At 36.9% G+C, this 27,413-nt stretch overlaps 2 protein-coding genes across 3 annotated transcripts; one reads left to right on the top strand and one right to left on the bottom strand.

Moving 5' to 3' along the window:
• Positions 1-8,339: 8,339 nt before the first annotated feature.
• LOC131153020 (protein BIC1-like) lies at positions 8,340-9,254 on the top strand. Its single transcript, XM_058105036.1, has one exon. It carries the CDS (start codon positions 8,466-8,468, stop codon positions 9,054-9,056), a length of 591 nt encoding a protein of 196 aa, XP_057961019.1. The 5' UTR covers positions 8,340-8,465; the 3' UTR covers positions 9,057-9,254.
• A 1,158-nt stretch (positions 9,255-10,412) lies between these two features.
• LOC131153006 (protein CIA1) lies at positions 10,413-27,102 on the bottom strand. Of its 2 annotated transcripts, XM_058105026.1 has the most exons (10): positions 26,616-27,102; positions 26,325-26,471; positions 25,121-25,339; positions 24,925-24,989; positions 20,832-20,897; positions 20,567-20,638; positions 18,065-18,127; positions 16,302-16,371; positions 12,107-12,190; positions 10,413-10,677 (listed from the first exon to the last, which is right to left on the bottom strand). In XM_058105026.1, the coding sequence occupies exons 1-10, from the start codon at positions 26,808-26,810 to the stop codon at positions 10,606-10,608; spliced, it is 1,053 nt and encodes a 350-aa protein (XP_057961009.1). In that variant the 5' UTR covers positions 26,811-27,102; the 3' UTR covers positions 10,413-10,605. The 2 variants fall into 2 exon arrangements, with proteins under 2 accessions (XP_057961009.1, XP_057961000.1); XM_058105017.1 differs by having other exon boundaries at positions 10,413-12,190.
• Between the last annotated feature and the right edge of the window lie 311 nt (positions 27,103-27,413).

Raw genomic sequence — 27,413 nt, 5'->3', positions numbered from 1 at the left:
AAATAAGTGTGGAATGAACTATTGTATGTAAGATGTTCCAGGTTTTGTAAAAACACTTAGAGGCGGCTAATTACTATACGCTGATGAGTATAGAGACATGAGTTCCAAAATTGTTCTAAGTTTTGTAAATTAGCTAAGGGCGGCTAATTACCGTACGCTGAATTAGCTAGGGGCAACTATAACGACCTCAAAATTCATACCATTATATATATATATATATATATATACATCTGTGAATTCACATCCATCCCTAAGCAGCAGAAACATATATCATACAACCATTCACATGTTTACCATACAATACCAGAATCCAGGATATACAAACTATAGTCGTACAAAAATGCCCTTTTATCATCATCTACTCAAAAATATACCCAATTCTGTCAAAAACTCACCCTAAACCAGGGCGACCAAACACTCTCTCTATCCGCGAGCCTGATCTGCTCGCCTATCTGGCTCACCTGAAAAATGTTAGAGTAATGAGGTGAGTCAACGCTCAGTAAGTGGAAATATGGTATTACTAGTGTGTGGCAACTAAGTTAAAAATACCTTGAGATATAGCAACTGAACTGTAATGCAACAATTTGTAAAACATATATTTCATGCATATCTATCTTTCTCAATTTAAAATATACTGTAACGTTTGTATTTTCTACTTTTCATACTAATAATATCATACTATACTCATCATATACTGTAATACTGTATACATATACATATCTGTGCTTATTCCCTGGGACTCTGTACGTCATGATTTGACCCCTCATGACAGGGTTGTACGGCCCGTAGGCGGGACTCTATCTGATCGTCCCTCTAGATAAGTCAATATACTCTACACTACCTCAGTCCGGCCAAACTGCATCCTCTCCTAGGCGCAGGACTGGATGCTACCTCGTCTAATCGGCCCCCTCTACCCAGCGTATTGGGGAGCTGCATCCTCTCCGAGCACGGTTAGACGGTACCCACACACTATCTGAGATATGTGGTTGTACTCTATTTGAATATAGCAACGGTACCGTGCTCTGTAAACTGTATCTATCTGCAATCTTTCCACAGGGATCTGATACTATATACATATATACATATAACTGTTTTCGCCATGTTTCCAAAATTACCATAATGCTATCTTTCTGTACTGTAATTACTGTAAACTCTGTGTACTGTATCTGTAGCATCTTGATGCTACCTCTATATATATATATCTGTCTATACCACTGTCTATGTTCTTTTTCTATATACTCTATAAGTTATGGTAATAGGAACATGACATACTATAACTCTGTGTATACTGCTCTATACTAAGTTGTAATATAAATACTGATCTGAGTAACACTGTATACATGTATATGTATATATATGTCTGTTTCATGAAACTACTCATATAAAACTGTATATGAATCTCTGTGAATATATATATCTCTATTTGTATATTCAGTATAGTATGATACTTTATAAAACTATACAAGTTTCTCTGTCACATGAAAATCTACTCAGGCCACACAAACATTTAAACTCACATACTGCAAAAACTGTATAATAAACTGGTATAAAAATGTATCTATGAAATCTCTGATAGTATTATGAAAATTCCTAACATAGCATATTTCCCTTACTTTAACTTTGAAAAGACCTATAAAATTCTAGCTCTATACCCGTAGGACTAGCCCAATATCCTGAAAACGCAATCCCCTAGAACAAAACATCAGTATTTCTTAGTCTACATCATTTCCTATAACTGTCAAGAAGTCAAAAACTGAATAAAAGACCTTATCCTGAATTTGGAATGAAATTCAACTTTGTTTTCCTAACGATCCGCTCTGGCAGATTTGTAGAGAATTCCACCAGGAGCGTCGTGGTAGCTTTAGATCATCGATCTGGCGACTGGTGGGGCCGGAATTGAAGAGAGAAGGGAGGGGATTCGTAGAGAGAGAGAGAGAGAGAGGCGCTGGTAAATGGATAAAAATCCCGGTTTTCAAATATTTATACTGCTAGATTCGTCGATGAGACACGTCACCTCATCGACGAGTCTTTCATTAAATTTGTCAACGAGTTCCTGTATTTGTCGATGAAATTCAGGCTGCTCCATACCCCCTCTCGGTATTTTCTTGTCGACGAGGCCCTGTATTTGTCGATGAATTTTCTTATGTGCTCATCGATAAGAAAATTCATTGAGCATATAAGAAAATTCATCGACGAAGCCCTGTATTCGTTGATAAAATTCCTTATGTACTCGTCGACGAAGCCCTGGAAATTCCTTGAAATTTATTATTATTATCCCCAAAATGCGATGTCATCGACGAACGCGGAGCGTTCGTTGACGAAGTCTACTGCCTCTTTCTGTTCCTATTTCCATTTTCCTATTTCTTCAATATTTAAATATCAGTATTTTACGGGTCGTTACAACAACTAATTACCATACGCTGACGCCATGCCTCGGCTAATTATCGTGGTCAAGAGTGTCCGACTCTATATCCGAGGGTGTGAAATATCACCTGTTCTTTTTGGCTGGTCACCGATGGGTGTGAGCTACACCATACTGGCAACGATATCACTGTGAGGCTTTGGTTATTGCAGGGTATCGGGTGCTTGAGTGTGATGACACTAACCGTATGTTTGGTATCGTATGTACTAAAACAAATTTGTGAAAAATACTGGAACTCTATTGAACTGTATTGTACTATATTGTATTGTGTTATATTTTACGCCGAAATAACACTCGTATGTCACACACTGATATAACTTGCTTTCTTCCTTACTGAGAGGTGACTCACCCCAAATATACAAATGTTTTTCAGGTCTTTCGGGTAGCCGAAACTAGCATCCTAGCATCTGGAAGCAAGGGTATTGTTTAGCTACGTTTAGTACCTGTGTAGGTACGAGTTTTGTAACCGGGTTGTCAGTGTTGGGTTTTGTAGACACCTAGAGTATGTATTGTATTTTGGGAACGTATATTCCAGTTATGTATAGACTCTAGTATGGTTTGATGTATGTATAGAAAGGACATTTTTCACTACGTATTTGATGAGTATGGATATGTATGTGAATGTGTATAGGGTTTATGTGTACCCCACGGGATCGGACCCTCATTTAGTATTGTATCATGTATGTTTAATTGATATAGAGATAGGTTAGGTTACTATATTCACACCTGGGACCCACCCGCAGGTTCAGGGCATGACATCCCCAACACCAAATGCTTACCCTATCTATCAGGGTACCACCTCCCCTCTATCTTGGAGCTTTATCTCCTGGTCTTTTATGGTTCCCTGAAATATTAAAATATTTGGATGAGACGCCTCTCAGTAAGTCGAAATAAATTATTCACAGTGTATGGCAATATGAGTTCAATTATATTATAACACATTCTATTTTAACATGTATGACAGTTGGGAGAAAATAAATAAATATATATTTATTTTTTTATTTTCTCCCAACTGTTATACATGTTAAAATGGAATGTGTTATGATATAATTGAACTCATATTGTCACACACTGTGAATAATTTATAATCGTATTTGTATGTAAAACATGTTTTCAAAGCTCTCTTGTCATTTTCTTAATCATATACATACTTTCTCTTTTCTCAAAATCATATTCACATTTTCTTTCATAAGCTTTTTTTTCTCATATTCATATCTCAATAGTTTTCATAAGCTTTTCCTTCTCATTTCCATTTTCAAATTCTAGCCCATGGGTATCCTCAGATATGTATCTCAACATGTCTGTAACCCATGGCTTTTCATTATCATGTCTGTAATGAGGAATCATAATCCAGCACATGAGTTTCCACCAACATAAAATCCACCACGTGTTTGTAACTCATGGATGCCCTGAGGATATTTCCATCTCATCGTCATGCTTCCCCTCATGATTGGGTTGTGCAGCTCGAAGGATGGACCTAACCGCGGTTGGCTTACTCGATTAGATCAAGGGGGAACGTTCTGTAGTACGAATGGCCTACCCAATCCTGGTCCGAACCCCAAGAGGGCATCACAACCCTTCACAAACCTGTTCGATTGTCTCACCACAATCTCTACAAAATCGTGTGGTTGCACTATCACCTCACTAGCAACAGTACCATGCTCCCTATCAACAACAGTCCATCAGGGTACTCATTTCCACATTTCCATATTCACATTTCAATATTCTCAATTCAGTATTCACATTTATCTTATCACATCAGTAGTATTCTCATTTCTTGTATTTCAACATTTCTCAGTAAAAACATATCAATACCACATTTCATTATTTCCTAGTAAATTGCACATATATATATATATATATATATATGTGTGTGTGTGTGTGTGTGTGTGTGTGTGTGTGTGTGTGTGTGTGTGTGTGAAATCATTCCATATGTTACTTTTCATCATTTCCAAATAAAATCTCATTTCATCACAATTATGTACATCAAACATAATTAAATTTCCATGACTTCATTTCTGTATAAAACAATTCAGTATATATACACATAATCTCATTTTTCTCAGCTCAAATCATTTATCCCAATTTCAATTACATTCCCAGTATAAACCTATTATATCATATTTCTCATGCCACACAATTTTTGTTTAATATTTATAGCATATTAATCACAGGCAAAATATCATATTTCATTTTCACATACTTTAAATCAACAATTTTTTCCCAAAAATAGTTGTTATAATTTATTCCCCTTACCCGACTTACTGAGAGGCCCACTAAAACCCAAATCCTACACCCGCGGCGTTCAAAAGTCAAAACCCAAAAATTCACATTTTTCCCAAATTAATCAACTCATCTCCCATAATATTTCTCATTTAACACTTTCTAGGCCCTATATACTCCAAATAAATACTTAAACCCTAAAATACCTTACTTACCCTAATTTTGGAGTGGTGCCCAAGGACTACAAATCAACAATCCGCTCCGGCTAAGTTGTAGAAAATCTCCCCACGAACACCATGGTGGCTTCTAATCATCAAAACGGGCTTAAAAAGAGCTAGAAATGAAGAGAGAGAGAGAGAGAGAGAGAGAGAGAGAGAGAGAGAGAGAGAGAGAGAGAGAGAGAGAGTAAGGACCATAGGGTAGAGAGAGGGGGCGAGGGGAGAGAAAAATCACATTGAAAAATGACGGATTGCCTAGGCTTCGTCGACGAGTTAAAGTGATTCGTCAACGAGCCAATGAAGACACTTCGTTGACTAGAAGGTTGGTTCGTCAACAAACCTTAAATTCTTTGAAATTCCTTTACTCTCGGTATCTTCTCATCGACGAGACACATGTACTTTGTCGACAAGACCTAGAAGGACATTCATTGACAAAGACTCTGGGTTCATCAATGAAACCCTGCTGATGCCCCTTTTTTCCTTCTTTCTTTCTCTTTCTTTTCTTTTCCTTTATTATTTTCATAAATTAAATTTTCTGGGTCTCTACATTCTCCCCTCATAAAATTTGCTATTCATCACTTTTTCATCCTTAAAGAAAACATCTCAATTTTATTAATTACTCTCACTTATGGTAGAGGAATACCATGGTTACAGAAAAAAGGTTCTAGAATATTACAATCATGCACATCAAAAGAAAACTCCCCCAAAATCATTCATAATCAAAACCAAAACTCTATCTATCCTATACTGTACAAATCAAAATACATACCTTGTTATTCACTTTCTTTTTCCCAGCTCAACCATGGGTCCCACTGAACAAGTGTGGATATTTCTGGCGCATCTACTCCTCCAATTCCTAGGAAGCTTCCTCTACTGCATGATTGCACCATAACACTTTTACTAGTGAGATCCTCTTTGTACGCAGTTCTTGTTCCTTCCTGTCTAAAATTTACACTGGCACCTCTTTATAAGATAAGGCATCATCAAGCACCAATGCCTCATAACTGATCACATGGGAGGGATTTGGGATGTATTTTCTCAACATGGAAACATGAAATATGTCTTGGATTCTAGACAAAACCTGTGGTAACGCCAACCTATAGGCAACAGAACCCACTCTTTCAAAAATCTCAAATGGTCCAATATACCTAGGGTTCAATTTACCCTTCCTCCCAAATCTCATAACTCCTTTCATTGGTGCCACTTTCAGGAATACATGATCTCCTACGTCAAACTCCAACTCTCGCCGGCGAGTATCTACATAACGCTTCTACTGACTCTATGCTGTTCTGATCCCATCTCTAATAAGTCTGATTTTATTATGAGTCTGTTGTATTAGCTCTGGCCCCAAAATCTATTTTTTCCCAATCTCATACCAGTATAATAAAGATCGGCACCTCCTGCCATATAACGCCTCATATGGTGTCATCCCAATGCTGGCATGATAGTTGTTATTATAAGCAAACTCGATCCATGGCATGAACTGTATCCAACTGCACCCAAAGTCTAGCACACAAGTTCGTAACATATCTTCCAGTATCTATATTGTCCTCTCTGTCTAGCCATCTATTTGAGGATGAAATGTTGTGTTGAACATCAACTGAGAACCCATGGCCTTCTACAAACTCTTCCAAAATTGAGATGTAAGCCGTGAGTCTTGGTTCGATACTATGGACACTAGTATGTCATACAGTCTAACTATCTCCTGAATATACAAATCCGCTAGTCTGCTCATAGAGTAGTTAATTCTAATAGGCAGGAAATGGGCAGTCTTCATCAGTCGATTTACGACTACCCAAATGGCATCTTATCCATGTAGTGCTGGTGGTAATCCTGTGACAAAATGCATCGCTATATGTTCCCACTTCCACTCAGGGATATGGAGTGGCTACAATGATCTCGCTAGTCTTTGATGCTCAGGTTTCACCTATTGGCATGTCAAACACTGCGCTACAAACTCAGCGATCTCTCTTTTCATATTGCTCCACCGAAAAGACTCTCGAAGATCCTTATACATTTTAGTGCTACCAGGGTGTACAGTATACAAGGATTGGTGTGCTTCCTCCAGGATAACTTTCTTAATCTCAAGGTCGACAGGTACACAAAGCCTGGTACGGAACCTCAAGGCTCCATTATCTGAGATACTAAAATCTGCCTTCCAACCATCCTGTACTTTTTCCATAATTTTCATTAATTCTGCGTCTTTGTACGAAGTAATTTTAATTATTTCCTGTAGGGTTGGCTGCGGTACTAGAATGGCAATAAATTTCTAGTGATCTCCCTCTACGAGTTCCACCCCAAGTCTTTCCAAATCCATCTGAATCGGATGTTGATTCATCCCTGCTGACACTACTGCTCCCACTGATTTCTAGCTCAAAGCATCAGCTACCACATTAGCCTTTCTCGGGTGGTAACTGATGATGCAGTCGTAATCTTTTATCAGCTCCAACCATCTCCTCCTCCGCATGTTTAATTATTTTTGTATGAATAAATATTTCAAACTCTTAAGATTAATGAAAATTTCACACACATATCCATACAGATAGTGTCTCCAAATTTTTAGTGCATAGACTACTGTTACTAACTCCAAATCATGGGTAGGGTAATTCTTCTCATATTCTTAAAGCTATCGAGAAGCATACGCTACAACTCTCCCCTTACCTTTCCTCGGGAGTGGTGCCTAGGATCCTCAAATCAAAAATCTTTTCCCGCTAACATGAGAAGGATCGAACCTAGAACCCTGTGGTGGTGTCCAATCGTCAATTTGATTGGAGATTTGAGAGAGAGAGAGAGAGAGAGAGAGAGAAATTACCTTGTCCCAAGAGTAGTGTCTACGCCGCCCTAATCAAGAATCTACTCAGGTGAAAATGTTGGCGGCGAAGAATGGAACTCAGGGGTATTTCTCGTTTTTTGATCGACGCCAATTTGGTTAAGAAAATTGAGGAGAGAAATAAAGGGGTTGAGGAGAGAGAAACGGAGGAGGGAGAGAGAGAGAAAGTGATAATCTCTCAAGAAATTTTACATCTCCGAGAGAAGGATTTATATATATATATATATATATATAATATTTATATTATATAATTTAATTCATAATTATTATTTAATTAATTATTATTTTTTAATATTTTGATAAAAAACTCTTTCTTATAGCACCTCTCTTAGGCCTATGGGGACCTCTTTAATTCATCACACATAAAACACGCGCACACCCTCTCATTCAATCCCCACTCCCTCATTGGCCACACCGCCCATAAAATCTCATTGTACGATATTACCCTTCCCCAAATCAAACCCAACATCCTCATTGGCCCAAGCCCTCAAAATCACACAACCCCAAAATCAACATCAGCCTCACAATCTTCCAAAAATCCTTCCAAGGTATTCCCCTCTTGCCTTTGCTTTTTTTTCTTATTTTTAATTTTTTTTTTTTTTCTTCTTTATTATAAATAATATGAAACTCCAACTAAACCACACAATATGGAATCCAATCTCAAACAAGACACGTACAGTTTGCACTTACCATACAAACGAAAACTGGGGTGACGTGTGAACTACCACCCCCACCCGTTCCCCCCGGCTTGCTTTCTTTATTCCCACACAATATGATACTGAAACTAAACCAGCAGCTACCTTCATGCCATATGCAATCTTCAACACTAATAGAAGAAACCAGCTTGAAGGAAAAGCCAGCAGAGGAGGAAGAAAAAGAAGAAGACCCATTTCTTCATTTCATGAAAGAAGAACACAACGCCACTGCCACCACCATGATCACCCACCATCTTCCGTCTCCTCCATCCAAGACCGACAGCAGTGCTCATAATCCAACCCCATCATCGAACATTGAGAATAACCGAACCGAACCGAAGAGCCCCTCGTCAAAAACCATCAATGGCGTCGATGAAACTGCATTACAGAGCCCATCTCCAACTCGAATGGGTGTTAAGATAGAACCCATTTCCTGCAAGGCCTCCCCGGCGAGGCGGGAGAGGCTGAAGAAGCTTCGGACGGAGGCTGCCGGGCGGGTTTGGATACCGGATATTTGGGGTCAGGAGGAGCTTCTTAAGGATTGGACCGATTGCTCCGCGTTTGATGCCTCTCTAGTCCCTGCAGGACTAATGTCGGCTCGTGCTGCTTTGGTCGAAGAGGGAAGGAGAGCAAGTTCCAGCCGTTTACAAATTAAGACTAGAGTGTAGATGCTGTATGTTTTGTTTTTAAGATAATGATGGCGACTTGCTCTTTTCCATTTGGTTTTGATCACAACTCGGTCCACGCAGTGGCCATCTCCATGTTCGTTGTTGATACAACGGAACATCATTTTATATGTAGTATATGACTTTTCAGGATTAATTACTTAGAACGGTAAGTAATAAATTGCAGCAGAATTGAAAATATTCTTCTGTGCTCTTTTCTCCTTATCCCAGTGAGATGATTCTTATGAGCCATTTCCGCTTTAAACTTGGAGCTGTTTGGTTACTGTCCCGCAAAAGGTATTTTCCATTTAAGCTACTGCGCTGGTTTTATTCTTCATTTTTCTTTTCCTTTTCATTTCTTTTTTGGCCGTTTTCTTGGGGAGGTGCTAGTTACCAATGGAGTACAATATACCATACCAGTAACTAGGAGTCCATGGATGATTTAGGATCAAGTTTGCTAATAAATATGCCAAGCCCATTGCTTAGCAAACCTTGTTGCTGGACTCTACAGCTGAGGTTTGGCTGGGAGGTAAGGTTTAGAGTACTCATCCTTTAAGGCACCAGTTGGGTTGATGACAATCTCAATTTAACTGGGTAGTTGCTTCCCTCTCCCAACCAAGATTGACTCCTTCCAATTAGCATCCAAAATGTTTGCACGTGCACATGTAGTTTCCGTGCTTGCTTAGTATTGTATGCCGATATGGTACTTCAAAACTGCAGCCAGTTGAAATGGCAGAGACCAGGATATCATACAGCTCTGTAATTGATTCCTCCCGTCCAGCTCAAGGTTACTTGGCCAGTCTAGTTCCATCCTAAGAACACCCAATCCAATCCATATATGCAATGAATGTTAGGCTTTTGTGGAGCCTTGTGTTTTAATTTGGATGATGATCCTTATTTAATTAGAGATTTTTATCCTAAGGCTTAGTCCATGAGTGCTGCGGCTTGGACCATGGTACAAGTTGTACTCGTGGGGCCCCAGGAAAATTTTTTGGAGCCCATTCGGAACGGAACCCTAGGCGCAACATATAAAAAGGATGCTTTCGGGTGATTAGGGCGGTGTATGTGGTTGTATCCGCGAGAGAGCGAGAGCGAGAGAATTGTATCGCCGCACTCTCTGTGCTTTCTTTCTGATAATATTAAAATCCCTGCAACTCCGTGGACGTAGGCAAAATTACCGAACCACATAAATATTGTCTTGTGTGTGTGATTGAATTTTTCTTTGGCGTTATTCTTTCTCTATTTGTTTCTCACAGGTTTCGGGAATTTGTTCGTTTATTCCCAACAATGAAATGCCCTAGTATATCCACCTGCTGTGAGAGAGAGAGAGAGAGAGAGAGAGAGAATCTACAGTTTAGGTTTCATTCAATAGTTATGTTGACATAATGACTAAAACCACATTTCCTTGATAAAAATACAAGTTCCTTAATTTTCCAAGATTCAAAAGTAAATGGACGAGCATTGTTACAACATTTTAAAATAATACACAGAATCACAACTGGCCCTGAAGAAATTTTGAAATCATTATTAAAAAAATCCAGGATTATATGGATCAGGGTACAGATGCCAGCTCCCATATCTTTATTGTTCCATCATCACTAGCAGAAGCAAGTAGCGGCTTCTCCTGGTATTGTTACAACAAAAACATAAAAACGATGATGTTAAAATATATTCACCAAGAGTACCCACAGTCAATCCACAAGCGCACAATGCAATGCATGTCAAGCTCCAAGGAATGGAAATCTGTGGACATTTAAGAGGGTCTCATTCTGAAAATTAATTGCTGAACTCATCTACCCTCAACCTTGGAGGGGCAGAGACTCCCTCTGCTAAGAAAGGGGGGGGGGGGGGGGGAGGGGATGCAGTCCTTGCCTACATCGATGAGTCACGTAATGGACTGCACATTTCCATTTCTAGATTTACTCAATCTCCAAATTTCTAAACGTGGCTAACCCGCAATTTTTCAAACTAGAAACAACAGCTTTGAAGCCCTCAAAATGCACTGCTGCTAAAAGAAATGAAATATTGTATTATTTAAAAAAAACAAAAGAGAGAGACACTCCTAGCGAGCAGATGCAGAACCCCATACTCCCTTCTTATGGAGGAGGGTATGGGGAATTTGTATCACAACTGAACCAAGGTGCCAATCTGAATGGCCCAAATAGGTAGGAACCACCTGCAACAGTCTCATCAAGTATCCAATAGGCATGCCAGATGTCCAAAGGCATTATGTTTTCATAATTTAAAAATAGAATTTTAAAAAATGAGGGTCTGTTTAGTTATGGAAAACAGTTTCTATTTCCCTTTTTTAGTTTTCCAAAGAAAATTGTGGAAATTTCTGCTTATTTTTTAGTTAAAGATTCAACTTTTTTTTTTTTGCTTTAGTTTAGTTATGGAAAACAATTTTTGTATTTTTTATTTCTAAATTTTTAATTAGTAAAAAAAAAATTGCTTTTCAATTTTCCAAAAACTATATAAGATAGTGTTTGAGACTTGGATGTGGATTATATGGATTTGAAAGAAACTCAACACAATTCTATGCTATACTTTGTTTAAATCCTCACAAATCCAAAAATCTAAGATTCGAATCTCCCAAATGCAAGGTAAGAAATCAAAAATCTAGAAAACAATAAAAATATATTTTAAAACTTTCCTATTTAAATTTAGAAAATTGGAAAACAATGTGGGATTTTTGTAATTATTTGAAAAATTAAAAATGAAAAATAAAACTATTTTCACAAACAAATAGTGCCAAAACATTTTACTGTTTTTTTAATACAAATTTTGTAAAACTGAAAAATTAGCTAACTTTTTTGTAATTCTTTGAAAAATTAAAAACAAAAAAATGAAAAATGTCTCCACAGCTAAACAAACCCTAAGCTATCCTAGTTATGCTTTCAATTGACATTGAACTAAACTTTCAGATAAAAACTAGCACTGTCAATTAAGCCAACTCCACCCATTGCATTTGAATCATGCATGGCGAGAGAAACTAAAGTCCACTCAATGAGGTCCAACCATGAAATCTCCTCCATTTCCAGAATATGACTTACCCCAGTGCTCCATTGCACCATATTTACATCCATGTCATGGGCCTTTTCCTTCTTCAGTAGTAATTTAAAAAGAGGTCCATCAACCTGTGACAAAGGCAGATAAAGAGTTAATTCATTTAATTATCACTATTTAACTCTTTTGGAAGGAAGAGGTGAAAATAAAAACAGAACATCCAGAATTTCAGAGTCCAAAATCAGACAAAACCACATATTCTTTTCTGTGGTCGTTGAGATTTTGATTAAATGAATGACCTAACTCAAAGATAGGTCTCTCCCTCTATTTATATACAAATCAAATACATTCTAAAGAACATACTTACTAATTTTCACTAATTAACATAACACAAACACAATAATAATACTAAAAGAATAAAACCATTAACAACAGTAAATATTTTTTTGAAAACAGTATTCCAAACACACAGACAAACACCTCACTTGAAATTTTTCATCCCCTTTTGACTCAATTTTGATTTGGTAAATCGTCCAAGTTGTTAGAACTCAGGCATTAATCCCTAGTGTAGATAACCAGTTCACTCCAAAACTATATATATTCATTTTTGTGCATTTCTCCACGATCAAACACACTTCACTTCTTTGCTTGAGCGCCTAATCTGGCTGACACACCACTACTTGCTTGTCAGCAAAGGATTAGTTCGGCCACCCTATGGCTTTTGAAAAGAAACTGCTAAAAAGGAACTTGTGAAAAATGAGCTGATTGAGATTGTTGTAAAAATCATTTGTTCCCCCCCCCCCCCAAAAAAAAAGGAGCTGTTAGAAAGAAAAGTAGGCTTTGAGTGTTCCGTTAAAAAGTTGTAATGTGTCTAAAAGTGTTTCAAATGACTAAAATGGATATGTATTTTTAGGAAATGTAATTAATTCTTTGACAATTTTGTAATATTTGGAAAAAAAAAACAAGGATAACAATGGAAAAGAATATTTTGTTGGGAAAAAAGCTCGCTTTTAGCTTGTAAAAGCTTCAAATCTGTTGCTATTAAAAGCTCCCCAAAAAGTTAAAAGCTGGCTTTTAGAAACTAAAAAAGCTGTTTACCAAACACCAAACAAGGCATCCTCCAGCTCCAACTCAAGGTATAGATCAAAGGAAGGGAAAAAAAAATGAAAAGGACAAAAAGAGAAATATCTACAATACATCACTAGTGATAGAAAGCAATCCAATCTCACTAAAAGTTGTCTAGAGAAATGCCCCTAAGAAACCAAACCAAGGTAGAAGCTTATGACATGCAGCATACCTCTTCAACCAAATACACCAAATAATGGCAAGAACCACAAGTCTCCACAAAGTTTTCCTCATAAAGCCTCCAAAATAGAACAAAAGTCAATGAGAGAAAGGCAAACCCAATTCTCACAAAAAACTCCAAAGTCCAAACTAATTATTCTGAATATTCCGTGAAGAAGGGCAGTGTAAGAAAAAATCTCAACAAGCCTCCCACTCCTAAAAAAATGATGCACGCATTAGGGATAATGCCTTATGTGGCATCTCTTTTGAAGAAAGTCCTTAGTATATTAATGATTACAGTCTAAATATACGCCTTTATTTGTTAGGAAACTTTAGCTTTCCAAATAAAAGGGAAGAAGAAAGAATTGACACTTGGAACATGAATCAACTTATGGACGAACGACTTCCAGGAATAATTCCTAGAAGAATCCAAAAAATCAACTTCCTTCGACTCACAAAGAATTGTGAAAAAGGCCAAAACATATTCAACAATAGGATTAAATCATTTGTGTCTCTGTTTCAAATTTCTCATAAAGCGAACATCCCAAGACTGCACAGGCTCCTAATAATCAATAGAAAATAAAAAATTGGAGCATAATAGTAGATAAACAAGAAAGAAGGGGAAGCAATCCAGCCAAAGAAACCTCCCCCAATTCCATTTACATCATCACTGGAAATAATAGCATCATCAGCATAAATGATAAAAAATACTCTTCTGGATTCGCATCTTCGCATAAGAACCAAATAGTAATCATGTGAATTCAAAGTCCATGGAAGATAAAACATGATTGGATTTTCCAAACCAAGAATGTGGGGACCTATTTAGCCCATAGATTCCTTTTTCAATCCACAAAACTAACATTCACCCCTGAGCAACAAATCTAGGTGGTTACTCCATATAGACATCCTCTTCCTCCAGGCCACATTACAAGAAGGCATGCTTTGCATCAAATTGGTACGGCAACCAATATTTAAAAATGAGTCGAAGTAGTCAATGCAATAAGTTTGAGTGTGGCCCTTAGCACAAGTCTGCCTTTAAGCCTCAAGATGCTAAACGGCTAATATTTTATTGTATATCACTGTATCCAACCACCATTTTACCAAGAGGCAAATAGATCAATTCTCAAGTAAAGCTTCCAGTCCAACCCTCATAGCTTTTGACCATCCAGAGTGACTTAAGACTTCATTCTAAGACTTATGATGACATGAAAGATAAAGCGATGGCATAAAAGATAAAGCAATAGTAAAAGAGGGACAAATAGGAGAAACATTTGCAAAAGAAAGAAAATTAGCAACAGCATACCATGTCCAACTGCATGTAGGCTTGAAGAAAGCAATGGGAAGTCGAGTTTAGAAGTCAGTGCACACAACAGGAGTTTGATCTTCAGAAGAAACAGATAATTGGTCCGTAATAGTGGTACCATATTACCATCTAAAGACATTTTCCATCACCACTGATACACCTACGAATGTCTCGGAGGAGATACATCATTGGGAGATTGACAGGGAAGATATCGAGATACAGGAAAGGGTAAGAGAGTATACAGAACAAAGGGAAGTGGCATGGAGAAACAATGAGTAGGGGATAACATATTGGGAGCGATTACAAATCCATCCAATGAAAATCATGGTGTGTTTTCAAGAAAGGTGAGATCCATACCGACAATGTACTTATTGGTGGCAGGATGGCATTTGTACCAATTTGAATACAGGAGTACTCCAAGAAAATGCACTCTGGTGCTCGTGGAGAGTTTATGTAATCAAGACGATAATTTTTGAACAAATGCAACACACCCATGCGTGCGTAAGGACATAACATAACATCAAGCTCATATTGTGGGAAATAGCTGGTAAGGTACAGTTTTAACAAAAACAGCAGAAACCATGCAGTCAATAAGGTAACAAGCATGAGACACCATCAGGCCAAAAAGATTTACAGGCATGCATGTGTATCACCATTATACAGGCAATGTATGGGTGATATTGGTTCTTTCTGTTAGCCACTCCTTTTTGACAATTGAATGGTCGTATCAAATTGAACAATTATCTCATTATAAAAGGATTTGAATCCATGAAGAACTTCTTAGTGGTATTTTAACAAACATCCAAGTCACTCTAGACCAATCATTAAAGAGTAACAAATAATCAAAAACTTTAGATAATAAAAACAACATATGGACCCTATACATAAAACATTTTAAGACTTTGTTTAATGAGTCTAGGACTGACCACAAGAAGGGAGAGATTGTTGGCCCAGGCAGATGATTTTAATAATTGAAAAAAAAATTACTTTAATTTAATTTGTGAAATTTGAATGATATATGATCAGAAAATCCATGTATAAAACTAAATATTGCTGCATATGATATGCGATTGAGAGCAGTATATGCATGAGTCACTATCTTTCATGCAAAGGTTGCATATTAATTTCTCATGCACAGCTTGCTTAATTTTTCATGCAAAGCTTGCCATTCCCATGACCTAGATTTTCTCGCTCATCATTTAGGAATTTAAACATGCCATATTCACACTATTCACATACACAAACTTATTTTTCTAAAGTATTTTCACATAAATATATAATTAGATTATTTATTTTAGATGATTATCTCAAGAGTTCTTGAGAAAGCTATGTACTAATCTATAGGGTAATATTAGTTGGCATTAGCTGGTTAAAATTGGTGACAATTTTTCAAATAATCTGTCTAAAAAAATTTGAATTTGAATATGCAGACTCTCTCTATTGCTAAAACGGATTCCGTCTCCAGGAAACTATATTTAAACACTCGAATAGTTTATCCCTTGCATGGCATTGGAGATAATATATGGATGATAAAAGGCACATTTTGAAAAATCCAACTAGCTAACAAAACTATAGTAAACGCTAAACAATGTGGCATTTCACCAATCATATAAATCAAAATTACTATAACAAAAGAATAGAAAGAAGTTGAATACCAAGCCATCTTTGTTCTCAATGAAAAATCGTATAGCATCATCAGCTGCTCCAGTAGCAATTATGCCGTCGCTGTCATTTCAGATATAAATATAATATATGAATGAGCTATGGATGACAGGCAAAAGAAAACAATAAATTCACTCATCTAGCTGTGAATGTAAGGATTAACAATTACATAAAACAGCAGCAGCAGCTATAGAAGAGGTTTTACATAAACCAGACTGTAGACCTCAAACAACTCCGATAGGGTGAAATGATAACATGAGTTGCTCCACATGAATTTAGAACTTCATAGTTGAAAAAAATAGAGTTCATGGAAAAATATTGTTGCTTCGATGCATATTCTTTTGGTGTATGAGTGGATTGCAGATGTTAGGGAGACATATGGTGCAGGAGTTTAACGGTTAAAAGAGAGGACGGGATAATTTTTGGCTACATGCCAGCTTTTTAAGATTGGAAAAAGGACATTAAAGTTCTCTTTTGGCATGAGAATTGTGTTGGAAGCAACATCTCAAAACCCAATTTCATCATCTTTTGCTTCTGGAAAAGGAAAGGAATGCGCTAGCAGCAAGTTGGTGTTGCTTAGGTGAATGATTTAGCAGCTTGTGATAATTTTCAAAGACAGCCACAAGACTGGGAAATAGAGCATTTTTTGACTTCTTTGAAAGTTCAACAACGGCAGGGAGGGCAGAGCAAAATGGAAACTGACAAAAGAGAAACAGATTCAGGGTGAAGTCTTGTAATGAAGCGACTACAAATGGAGAATAATGATGACAGCAAGACCAACTTTCCTTGGGAAGTTGAGGACTGACAATACAGATTTTGTTCACCTGGGATGGATTTCTTCAATTGGGAGCAGCCTGGGAGAAGATCTTCAATAAATTTTCATTTTAAAAAATGGAAGTTTTTATGTAAAGAAGACAGAAAATAAATCCGTCACCTCCTTCATTGCTCATGCTAAGGAACTTCAGGAGACAGCCCCATCAATTGCAGTTATTTATTGGGAGAAGGCTTCTTGCTCAAGAATCATGAGTTTGATCAAGTATTTTATTTTTTATGTTTTTTAAAAAAAAAAAATCTGCATAGCTAATCCCCTCACTGTTTTTTTAATTGTGTGTAGGGAGAAATAGAACAGGTTTCGAAGGAGAGGAAACATCTCTCGTTCGGCTTAAAGACAAGACGGTTAAAAGCTTAAATTTCTGCAATACTGGTATCTGTGAAATGGATGTACATGCTATTTTGGCTCTTGTTATTTTTTGAATTGCAAGTAATTTTGTACATAGGTTGGCACCTCCCTTGGTACCCTGCTGATGATTTTACTCCATTTTACTGATCAAAAAAAGAATTGCTCCCCTATCATACCATGAGGTTTGAGTACTGATTAATGTCCACATGGCACAAACCCTCAAGATTTAAAAGAACATTTCATCTACGATCAAAAAGAAAGCCTTAAGAGAATATTCAGAACTACAGCTCAATGGTGTTAATGGTATGAAGCTGTGAGCACACCTACATAAAGCTTCATCAATTCCCCATAAGACCACTATAGCATATCATGCTAAGAACAAAGACAAATGTCCAAGCATATTAGGTGATGCCCAAACCACCATAGCTGCATCATATAAATAACTTACTACTTACAACTTTATTGACTTCTCCACTGCTAATATAACTAAGAGTAAGAACTCAAACACATAAGCACACACAAACATGTAGAATTCCACAAAAATAAATATGCATAAAACAATTAGACTATCAATACCTTGACCAATGAACTGAAAAAATTGTTCGATCGTGATAACCTGACAGTGTGCAAAGATGTTTCCTGGTAAACCCAAAAAATAAAAATAAAAATAGAGAGAAACAAAAGAAACTAATCAGTATGACCATGGGAAAACTACAGAAAGAAGTTCCCCAGAGCGTTAGTCATCTACCATGCCAACAAAAAACATACTAACTAGAACAAAAAAAAAGGGTTCAATTTTTCAGAATCATGCTTCAAATGAAACCAAAATATTGATGTCGTATAGCATCATGAACCCGCAGGGCAATATCTAATATCAACTCTGCAGCAACGGAACTTTTTAAGTGCTTTAGAACAGCTGACTTAACATCATGGAAAGAGAGAGAATCAAATAAGAGAACATTTTTCACAAGAAGAAATAGTCTTCCAAATATTTGCAAGGAATGCTATAGACAGTGAAATTGGCACATAAACGCCTATTGGCATCTGCCAGCACAATATGTAGTATTAACTCAACAGGAGCTGACCCAAAAAACATGAAAACAGTTAAATTCCTCCTCCAAAAACATTGATGATGAGGAAACTACAAAGTTTTTCCCAGTTTAAACTTTTGATAAAAGCAACATTATCTTTAATTGTAATATAATTTTACTAACAGAGACAAGCAAACATAACAAAAGGATCAAAATGCTTCAGATACCATTTGAATTCTTTTCCTTTTTTTCCCAACACACAAACAAAAAGTGAGCAGAACACAGATTTTGTCCATAACTCAATAATTTCTCAAATACTTGCATGCCAGATTCTAGAATTATTCCACAATTATTTGCCAAATTATCAATTTACTTTGAATAATTCTCGAACAATAGCATCCACGTCTCTCTTCTTTACATGTACGGCTTCAAATGTGGATAACATACAAATATGAAGTCAGACTAGCACAATGACAGATGCCCCAACTCTTGTACACCAAATTAGTTCATATATACAGCGTCCAAAGAATCTTGAAGCCTCAAGTATCTAGTATATCTTCTTTTTTCTTTTATTTTTAAAAAAATCAAAAGTCCTTTTTTTCACTGAATAAAATACAGTTTTTTTTTTTTTTGGTGCGGAACAGGAAAACCATTCTGGCATTCCATTAAATTTAGATGTTAACCATATTGATAAACCAGTTATAGAGAGAGTGGGGTTGGTTCAAAGCATGGACAATGCTTCAAAAAGCTTTAGCTCTATGAATAAATTTAGCTCCTGTTCAGGTTACCATGTCATGCGTATTTCATAAATCATAGAAAAACATTTTAATTTGTTACAATTCCTCAATTCAAGCTCAACAACCATTGCAAACAAAAGAAAACCTGTGACCATTCACCAGGGGTGAACAAAAATTACCAAAATACTGAAAAATGGACTGAAATCAGACAGCATTCCAAAATGGTTTGATTTTTTGGTTTCAGTTTTTGATTTTTATCAAAATTAGTTTTCAGTTTTATGAGGAAACTGAATCAGAAAAACAAAATATTTAAATTATTTTATGTTTCTTTTCAGGTTTTCGTTAATAATATAGTCATTATATACAAGTATCCTTACTCTTTTATCATTTTCACTACTCTTTCATTTTTATCCAACTTTAATTTATAACAAAGATTTTCATTTTTTTAATAAAAAAAATGATAGTTATTATTAAGTTAATATGGGAAATGCTTGGGAGAAAGGAAGAGAGGGGCTTTGGCATTTTATACATGTGAGAAAGCTCCCCCCATATTATGTTTTCTCAATGTGGGACTGATTGCACTTAGCTTGACTTGCTAGGTGCCACTGCCTAACTTTTGTCGTCATCCCAGTTCTCCCATTTGTCCCACATCAGTTAAAAATGAGAAAGCTCTTCCTTCTCCTTCCTATAAAAACCCGCCCCCATCCATTAAGCCTGCCAGAATTGGGCTGAAGCCCAACCATACGTATTTTGCAGGCCTAAATTCAAAAGATCCAGATCTGGTTCGTTTATACATTGCAAGCAATATATTTATAAAAAATCAACGGATAGTGGTTTGTTATTCTTCTGAACCAATGGTTTTTGGTTCAGTTTCAGTCTAAAATTTTTGGAAACCTATTAGTTCGGTTCGGTCATCAGTCATGGCTAAAACCAAACTGCACTGAACCAATGTCGCCCTACCATTCACCAACACCAGTCAACCAATGTAACAATAGTTCAATAAGAAAACCTCCTATTAGCACCTTGCACAATGAGCAAAAGTTGTGCACTGTCTTGCATTTTTCAGGCGAACATTTTAACTTGTTTCAATTTCCTCCATTCAGGTTCAACAATCTTTAACTTGTTTCAATTTCCTCCATTCAGGTTCAACAATCTTTGCATACGAAAGAAAGCCTCTAACCATTCAGTAGCACCATCTTGCACAATACAACAAAAGTTGAATGCAAACGAAAGCCACTAAGATTTACCAACACCATCTAATATGCTGCGACAAAAGCAAACTCAAATGCAAAAGGTAGCATGTTCCTCACCAAGTTGTATAGCCATCACCAGATTGCGAATTTATGTTGTCCATTTCCCATATCTTTATGGTAAGATCATCACTGCAAAATTGCTCCACTATTAATTATCCGCCAGTCACTTGGTTAGTTTTGGTATATTTCCATTGTCATAGATATTCTTATCACTGTCACTTCCAGAACTTAAAACAAAAACAATTATGCAACTCTAGACATGACGTGGCTAATTAAAAAAATAAAGACAAAGTTATCAGTCTTGTGACAGTGATTCACATACCTACAAGTAACCATTTTTTCTCCTTTCGCATTAAAAGAAAGAGCCCAAACAGTAGAGGAATGTCCACTGAAAAAAAAAAAAAATGCATTCATAATGTAGTTGAATCAGGCCTTAATTTATTATAGCCAAGAACATTTCCAGTAGCCCAGCAATTTTTTATGCACAATGAATTCACTAAATCCCAGTAAAAATTTTAATACAATGACCATGTAACATTATGAACAAAATAAAAACCATATTTATACAGTGTACAAGAAAAATAAATAAGAAAATAAGTTCAAGCATGGCCTTATCATGCCTTCTAGACCAAGGATGTAGATGTAAGTTTCAAAAACCATGATCCCAAGAATATGGCAACTGCTCCATACTGATACATGTAAAACATAGTTCAGGACATGGAATTAAAGAATGGCTAGATTATCCAATATAGTGGATTCATGGGTGTGCACGTAGTTCCTCAAGTTGCTAACTCCCCTTACCCTCCCCAAAAGAAAATATAAAACTAAGAATAAACAATGTATGATAATGTTACAGATTTCTGTTTAAGGTTTAGCTTCGAAAACCACCAAAATGTCAAATATGAACAGAACTTGAAACATATATGATGTTCCCAATTTTATTTGCTAAACCCTTCCAACAAAGAACCATGCTTAATTACAAAAAGGCCCAACAAAGCCACATAAAGAAAAGCTTTCAACAAGAAAAGTCCAAAAAAGTGGTATGGAAAAATACAAGTCCTTTTATGCTATTAGATAGAACCCTTGACTCCCATTTTTACGGTTATAGTCTACTTTTTGAGTGAAAGTGAGTAGGAGGTTTGCCAACTGATCTGACTGAGGTCTGCCATACTTGCATGGCATGAGATCTTTCCTCCTCTTTTTCTTCCTTTTATTTTAGTTCTGAATCAACGAGACCCAGCTCCTATGTCCTTGTTCATGCTATGATTTGAAACATCCACAATTTCAAATCATAGTTATCTGCATCGTCCCCCTCCCCCCGCACAGGGAACTGCAATCAGGATCAAACGTACAAGTTCAAGGGTCGATACCATCCAAGATCAATAGGGGTTCAGATCTAAATTGCCAAAAATGGCAACCCTGATTAATTAACCATTTTATATAAAAAAATACCAAAATATTCAGAAATTTCAAAACAAATTGTAAGAAAAATTTGCAAACCAAGTTCTGCTTGAACCTTGAAGGGTAGAACCTTAGAACAAAGAGATGAAACCGCTGCCACCAAACTGCTGCTGAGCCAGCAACAGTGAGAAAAGAGGGCTATAAATTGCCGCAAGGCCTGCGACATACTGCTGCAGTGGTGGATGGATTCCATTCAAACAGAGAGAGAGAGAGAGAGAGAGAGCTCTTTTTAGTTTTAACTTCGAAGTCCCCCCCCCCCCCCTTTTTGTTGTTCAACAGTAGTCAAAAGGAATGCCAAACATTCACCCTGGAAAACGGTACAGCTATGAATTTTAATTTTTTTATATTAACTTGGTTGCTTGAAGAGTGTCTTAAAAATCTGTTTACTAAGTAGTTCAATAATATTATTAAAAAATTAACACACTAGTTTATATTATTTATAGTTGTGCATTCACAGTTTATATAATTTAATTAGGATCAATAGTGATGTAGTCATATTTCTCTCATTGAAATTTTGTAACAAAATTAAGTATTGTAAAAAAAAAATTGTAATTGTTAGTTTAAGAGGTATATTCTTTTTTCCTCAAGTATGAAAATTATTGGTAGGCTCAAAAGTTGGCAAATAAGAAACAACACATTCAAAAATTAAAAGTAACTTAAATTTGCATGCTAAGGTAAATGAGTGATATAACATTTCAAGATAAATTAAGGAATGAACATATTTGCAATAATTTAGACATAGCACCAATAGGAGATAAGATAAGGGAGGGGATGATTAGATGGTTTGGGCCTTGAAACATAGGCCAATGACTGCAATAGTAAGGAAGAGCGAGCTTGTCGTTGTAAATGGTAACAGAAGAGGAAGGGGTAGACCTAAAATAACTTGAAATGAGGTAGTGAGGAAGGATTTAATAGCTCTTAAGTTAGTCAAAGAAAATGCCTTCAATCGCATAAATTGGTGGAAAAGGATTCATAAAGTCAACCCCACAGTGGGACTTAAGGCTTGTTATTGTTGTTGTTGTGGTGTGATCCAACATAGTGGTTCAAGTGTACCACGACCCAAAAATGGCGTACCAACTAAACCAAAAACACCCCCTCCTTTCCCCACCCTCACACCGTATCATACCCTGTATCCATACCACAATCCGAACACACTGCCTTCGGGATAAGTACAGCTCAAATGCACAATATTTGTGAAATAGGACCACCCAACATATGGTTGGTTCACATTAAACATAAATGAAATCTCCCACAAAAAATCAAATAACACAAACAAAAGGCTAATATAGGGTGAACAAATGTCAACTAAATCATTAAGGTCTTAATGAACATGTACCTACGAATGTAGTCTCACAATCATGTGTTATTTTTCATTCTTTTTTTATTGCATTGTGTGAAGGCTGCGTAAAAACACAATTCTAGAATTGAACTAGGAGATTCTTTAAGTGGTCTCATCAAATGACCCTAAGAATTTGATCCCAGGTAATGTGAAATCCAATAACCAGTCATTTTTGAGTGAATCATGCCTCAGCCAAAACACGTGAGGAAGGCAAAATTTATGCAAAATGGGAGGCTAATCACAATTGACGCTGTGTTTCAGCATCTAAGGTTACAAATATCAATGATCCACCAAATTGTATCAGCCATTTGGCAACTATCATGCAATGACTAACTTTGACTTTCTATTCCCAAGTTGAGTTTGTAGTTGATGCATAAATAGCGATTCTAGTTCAGCATAATACCAACCAAACCCTTTATTCTCTCCTCAGGTAGGACAATTCTCTCCCTTCCAAACAAGACCATTTCATAAGTTTTCTTCTGTATAGGCAGTTGATACAATGAGCAATAATTTCAATGATATCATGGAAGAGCTCCAACCACAGCAAAAAGAAAAGGGTATAACATGACCTTCACAAACTTATTGGGTTAAATGGAGGAGATTATTCTCAGGTCTAATCGAGCAAGAATCGAAAGTCTCTATGTCCCTACCTTCACTTGAAATCCTACTTAAGGGCTGGCCACTCTAAACTCGAGAATTACAAAGGCACTCTTCATTCTTAAAGGCGGCACCCTCTTACCTTGTCATAGTAAGAAAAGTTTCCAGCTAATCTAGATAGGATTTGAAGAATGCCGTCTATATCCCTCGGTGGGAACATGTTTAAGTGTCAATAACCCATCAGTAAAATTAGCAGAAAACTTCAGAATTGACAAAAACCAGCCATACAAATAAGTATATCACCATGCATTCCCCATCTAAAGCAATTTGCTAGACTTCAGAATTTGAGTGTCTGACAACAAAATTTCTTATTTGCAAAATGACCACATTATGGAAGCTCATAAATTTGATGCAGTGATCATAGAATAAAGTTATCCTTGTTCATTGATCTTTGTGAAGTATGCAATGATAAATCAGAAAACATTTTAACTAATGGGTCGCCGTAGATCATGGTGATAATTTCAGATTAAGATTGTAAATATAGGACCCTCACTCCTCAAAGCTACTACAGCAATAGCCCCACATATTGGTCAATGCTTGTGGTTTTATAAGAAGATTGTGTTTTTCCACCTTTCCTATTTTATCATACCTCCAAAACACTCAAATCAATTCAATACTTTGAAAAATATGCATATGCCTTTTTAAGTCTATTCTAGCCACCAACTACCATATGCACTAAATTGCATTTATAAGAATTGGTATACAAAACTGGTCAAGGTGAAACTCCATGACAGGGGCTTCTGGCACTTAATAAACCACTAACCACTAATAAGAAATGGATCTTATCTATCTTTTAATCTAGATTATTGGGAATGAGGGGAAAAAAAAAAAGCTATCCAGTTCAAGAGTAGGTTTTAGATAACAACGACATTCTCAACATTATCAACAAACTAAAAGCAAAAGGGTAAAAATAATTTAGACTCACAACTTTACTTAGAGAAAGAAGAGGAAGATGTACTTGTTAGATTCACCTAAAGTTTGAACACAGTGCCAATCATCACTGTCGCCATCCTCTGCCCAAACCTGAGTATACATGCGAAACAGTTAAGACATATATGTAATCATACTCCTCTTATTCGATAAGATTAATATCAAAGGATTAAACACTACTGAGAAAAATATATACTAGAAATGGCTTTTTCAACATATTGTACCTTAACAGTGTTGTCGTAGCTACAAGAAAACAAAACATCCATAAATGGATGCCACTGAACCATTTTCACATCCTGAGTGTGTCCTTGCAAAACAGAAACACACTCAAACTCGTTCCCTGGCTGTACTTCCCAAATCCAAACAGATTTATCTCTCCCACAAGTTGCAAGCAAGGAGCCTGATGCATTCCAGGCCACACTTTTGACCTCATTTTCATGTCCCTATAGTCAGAGGCACCATATTCCCACACAAATATTAAATTAGAGAAATATGAATTAGCATGCTGGAAATTATTAAAAAAAAGAGTTTGTCAACCAAGGTCTTTACTACATGATAACACTATTAACGAAATTTATTTAGTATTGTCCCATCCATGTGGCAAGACCCCATTCAAATAAAAAACCAAAATAAGGTAGGTAGATTGTTCTTAATTGGGCAGCATGTGCTTTGTTGGGTTGTTTGATGCTGGGTGTGTGATAATCCAAGGGTCATATGCATTAAGCAAGACAGAGAACAGCTATGGGAAATTAGAGAAGAAAAGAGTGAGTTTTTTTTCCCCATATGTTTTCTACTCTTTTCAAGCCAGGATGAAATGGCCATTACATGAAGATGAGCTTTGATTTGATCACATGGATTGTGTTGGTTCTTTTTACTCCAACAAACTTCGGTGAGTTTAATAATTGATTTGTTTGTTATTGTTGAAAATCCACCTTTACATGGTAAGTATTGTCGTTACCCAACTGTTTGCGTAGTCGTGATGACATGTATTGTTGATTGGTGAGCTCTAGCATTCCAAAAAAATCTTGTAACCCCATTGTTATACATAATGGAAGATTCGCAGAACCCCATTGTTAGAGGGTCTTCCGCATAAAGATTGCTCATCTCATTTCAGCTCTTATTGAGATTGCTTTTTGTCTCGGATTGTGGAGGATCTGTTTCTTGGTAAGTTATTGTGATCCCCTATCTGATTCCTACAGAGGGATAGATTGTTCCATTGTGTTTGGTTATTTCGCCCCCAAGAATTGTAAATGCCACAAAAAACACCAAATTTTAAATGGAAAACATTGATTAGAAGCACCCAAAGGGCAGCTAGCTAAAAGGAAGCAAAGGATGTACTCAATTCAAAACGCTGAAGTAAACATGCAAATATAAATGCAGCGCAGAAATGCTTATATCGCATAATTGCATGCGAACAAAAAAAAATACCTCTAACGTCGACACACATCCAAAATCATCCCCAAGGTGTTCCCAAATAGCAGTGGTGGCATCGAAGCTCGCAGTGGCCAGTAAATTCCCCGACGGCGACCACGCACATGATCGAACAGTACGAGTGTGCGTCTCGTCCAAAACTGCCTGCGTAATTATCCCCGGATCAGCATGACTCTCCCACAATCAACTCAAAAAAAAAAAAAAAAAAAAAAAAAAAAAGCCCGCCGAGAAACCAAACGAACCGAGAAAGATTCTGAGCAACCAAACAAGGGAAAAAGCTAAACGAACCGTGCAGTCCCAGGAGGAAGTGGAAGAATTGTGCCGCCAGATGCGTACGGTCTTGTCGCCGCTGCAAGAAGCGAGCATAGAGGGAACTCCGGCGACGCTGGTGGCGGGACTCCATGCGAGACTCCACACTCTGTCGGAGTGGCCCTCGAGCTTCTGAATCTCCCTGAGCTCGAAGCTTCCTTCGAACAGGTCCATCGCGTGAATTTGGAGATGCGAACAACGAGACGAAAATCTAAAGAGGGATCTTACAGTAGCAGTGTTTCCGATTTAGGTAGGTCAAGTAAAGTATAAATTAATGTGACACAGGTGACCTCACTTCCCCCTCCCCTCCAAACCAAAACGCCGCCTTTCCGCGTCGTCGGCACACGGCATTGAAACTCGAAGCTCGCGAGAAACATGTCGTGTGCAGGCGCGAGGCTAACACGATCTCGGTACTCGGTGGCTCAGCCCCTCGAACCAATTATGAGCCCACGCCCATACCCGGCCCAAAACATAGATGCGGGTTTAAATTATTTATTAACCTAATCTAATGTCTTTAGTGTTACACTAGGGAAGAAAGGTAGTTCATCTATATATCTCTCCTATCCCCTTTAAAATTTGATTATAAGATCATGGACATATGGATCCCAAACTCTAATAATTGAGATGTTATTTCAATAAATATAAAATTAAGGGTTGAATGTTGGGAGGTGAGTGCAATGTATTATTTTGTATTGTGGAATTTTACATTTTTTAGGGTCAAAAATGCCTATTAAAGTATTTGAATACATGTCTTATTAAATATGCAGAGATAAGATC

Source organism: Malania oleifera, chromosome 1 (assembly GCF_029873635.1).
Source record: "Malania oleifera isolate guangnan ecotype guangnan chromosome 1, ASM2987363v1, whole genome shotgun sequence".
Lineage (NCBI taxonomy): Eukaryota > Viridiplantae > Streptophyta > Magnoliopsida > Santalales > Ximeniaceae > Malania > Malania oleifera.
Note: the sequence above shows the minus strand (reverse complement) of the source record. Positions and strands in the feature narration are given on the sequence as shown.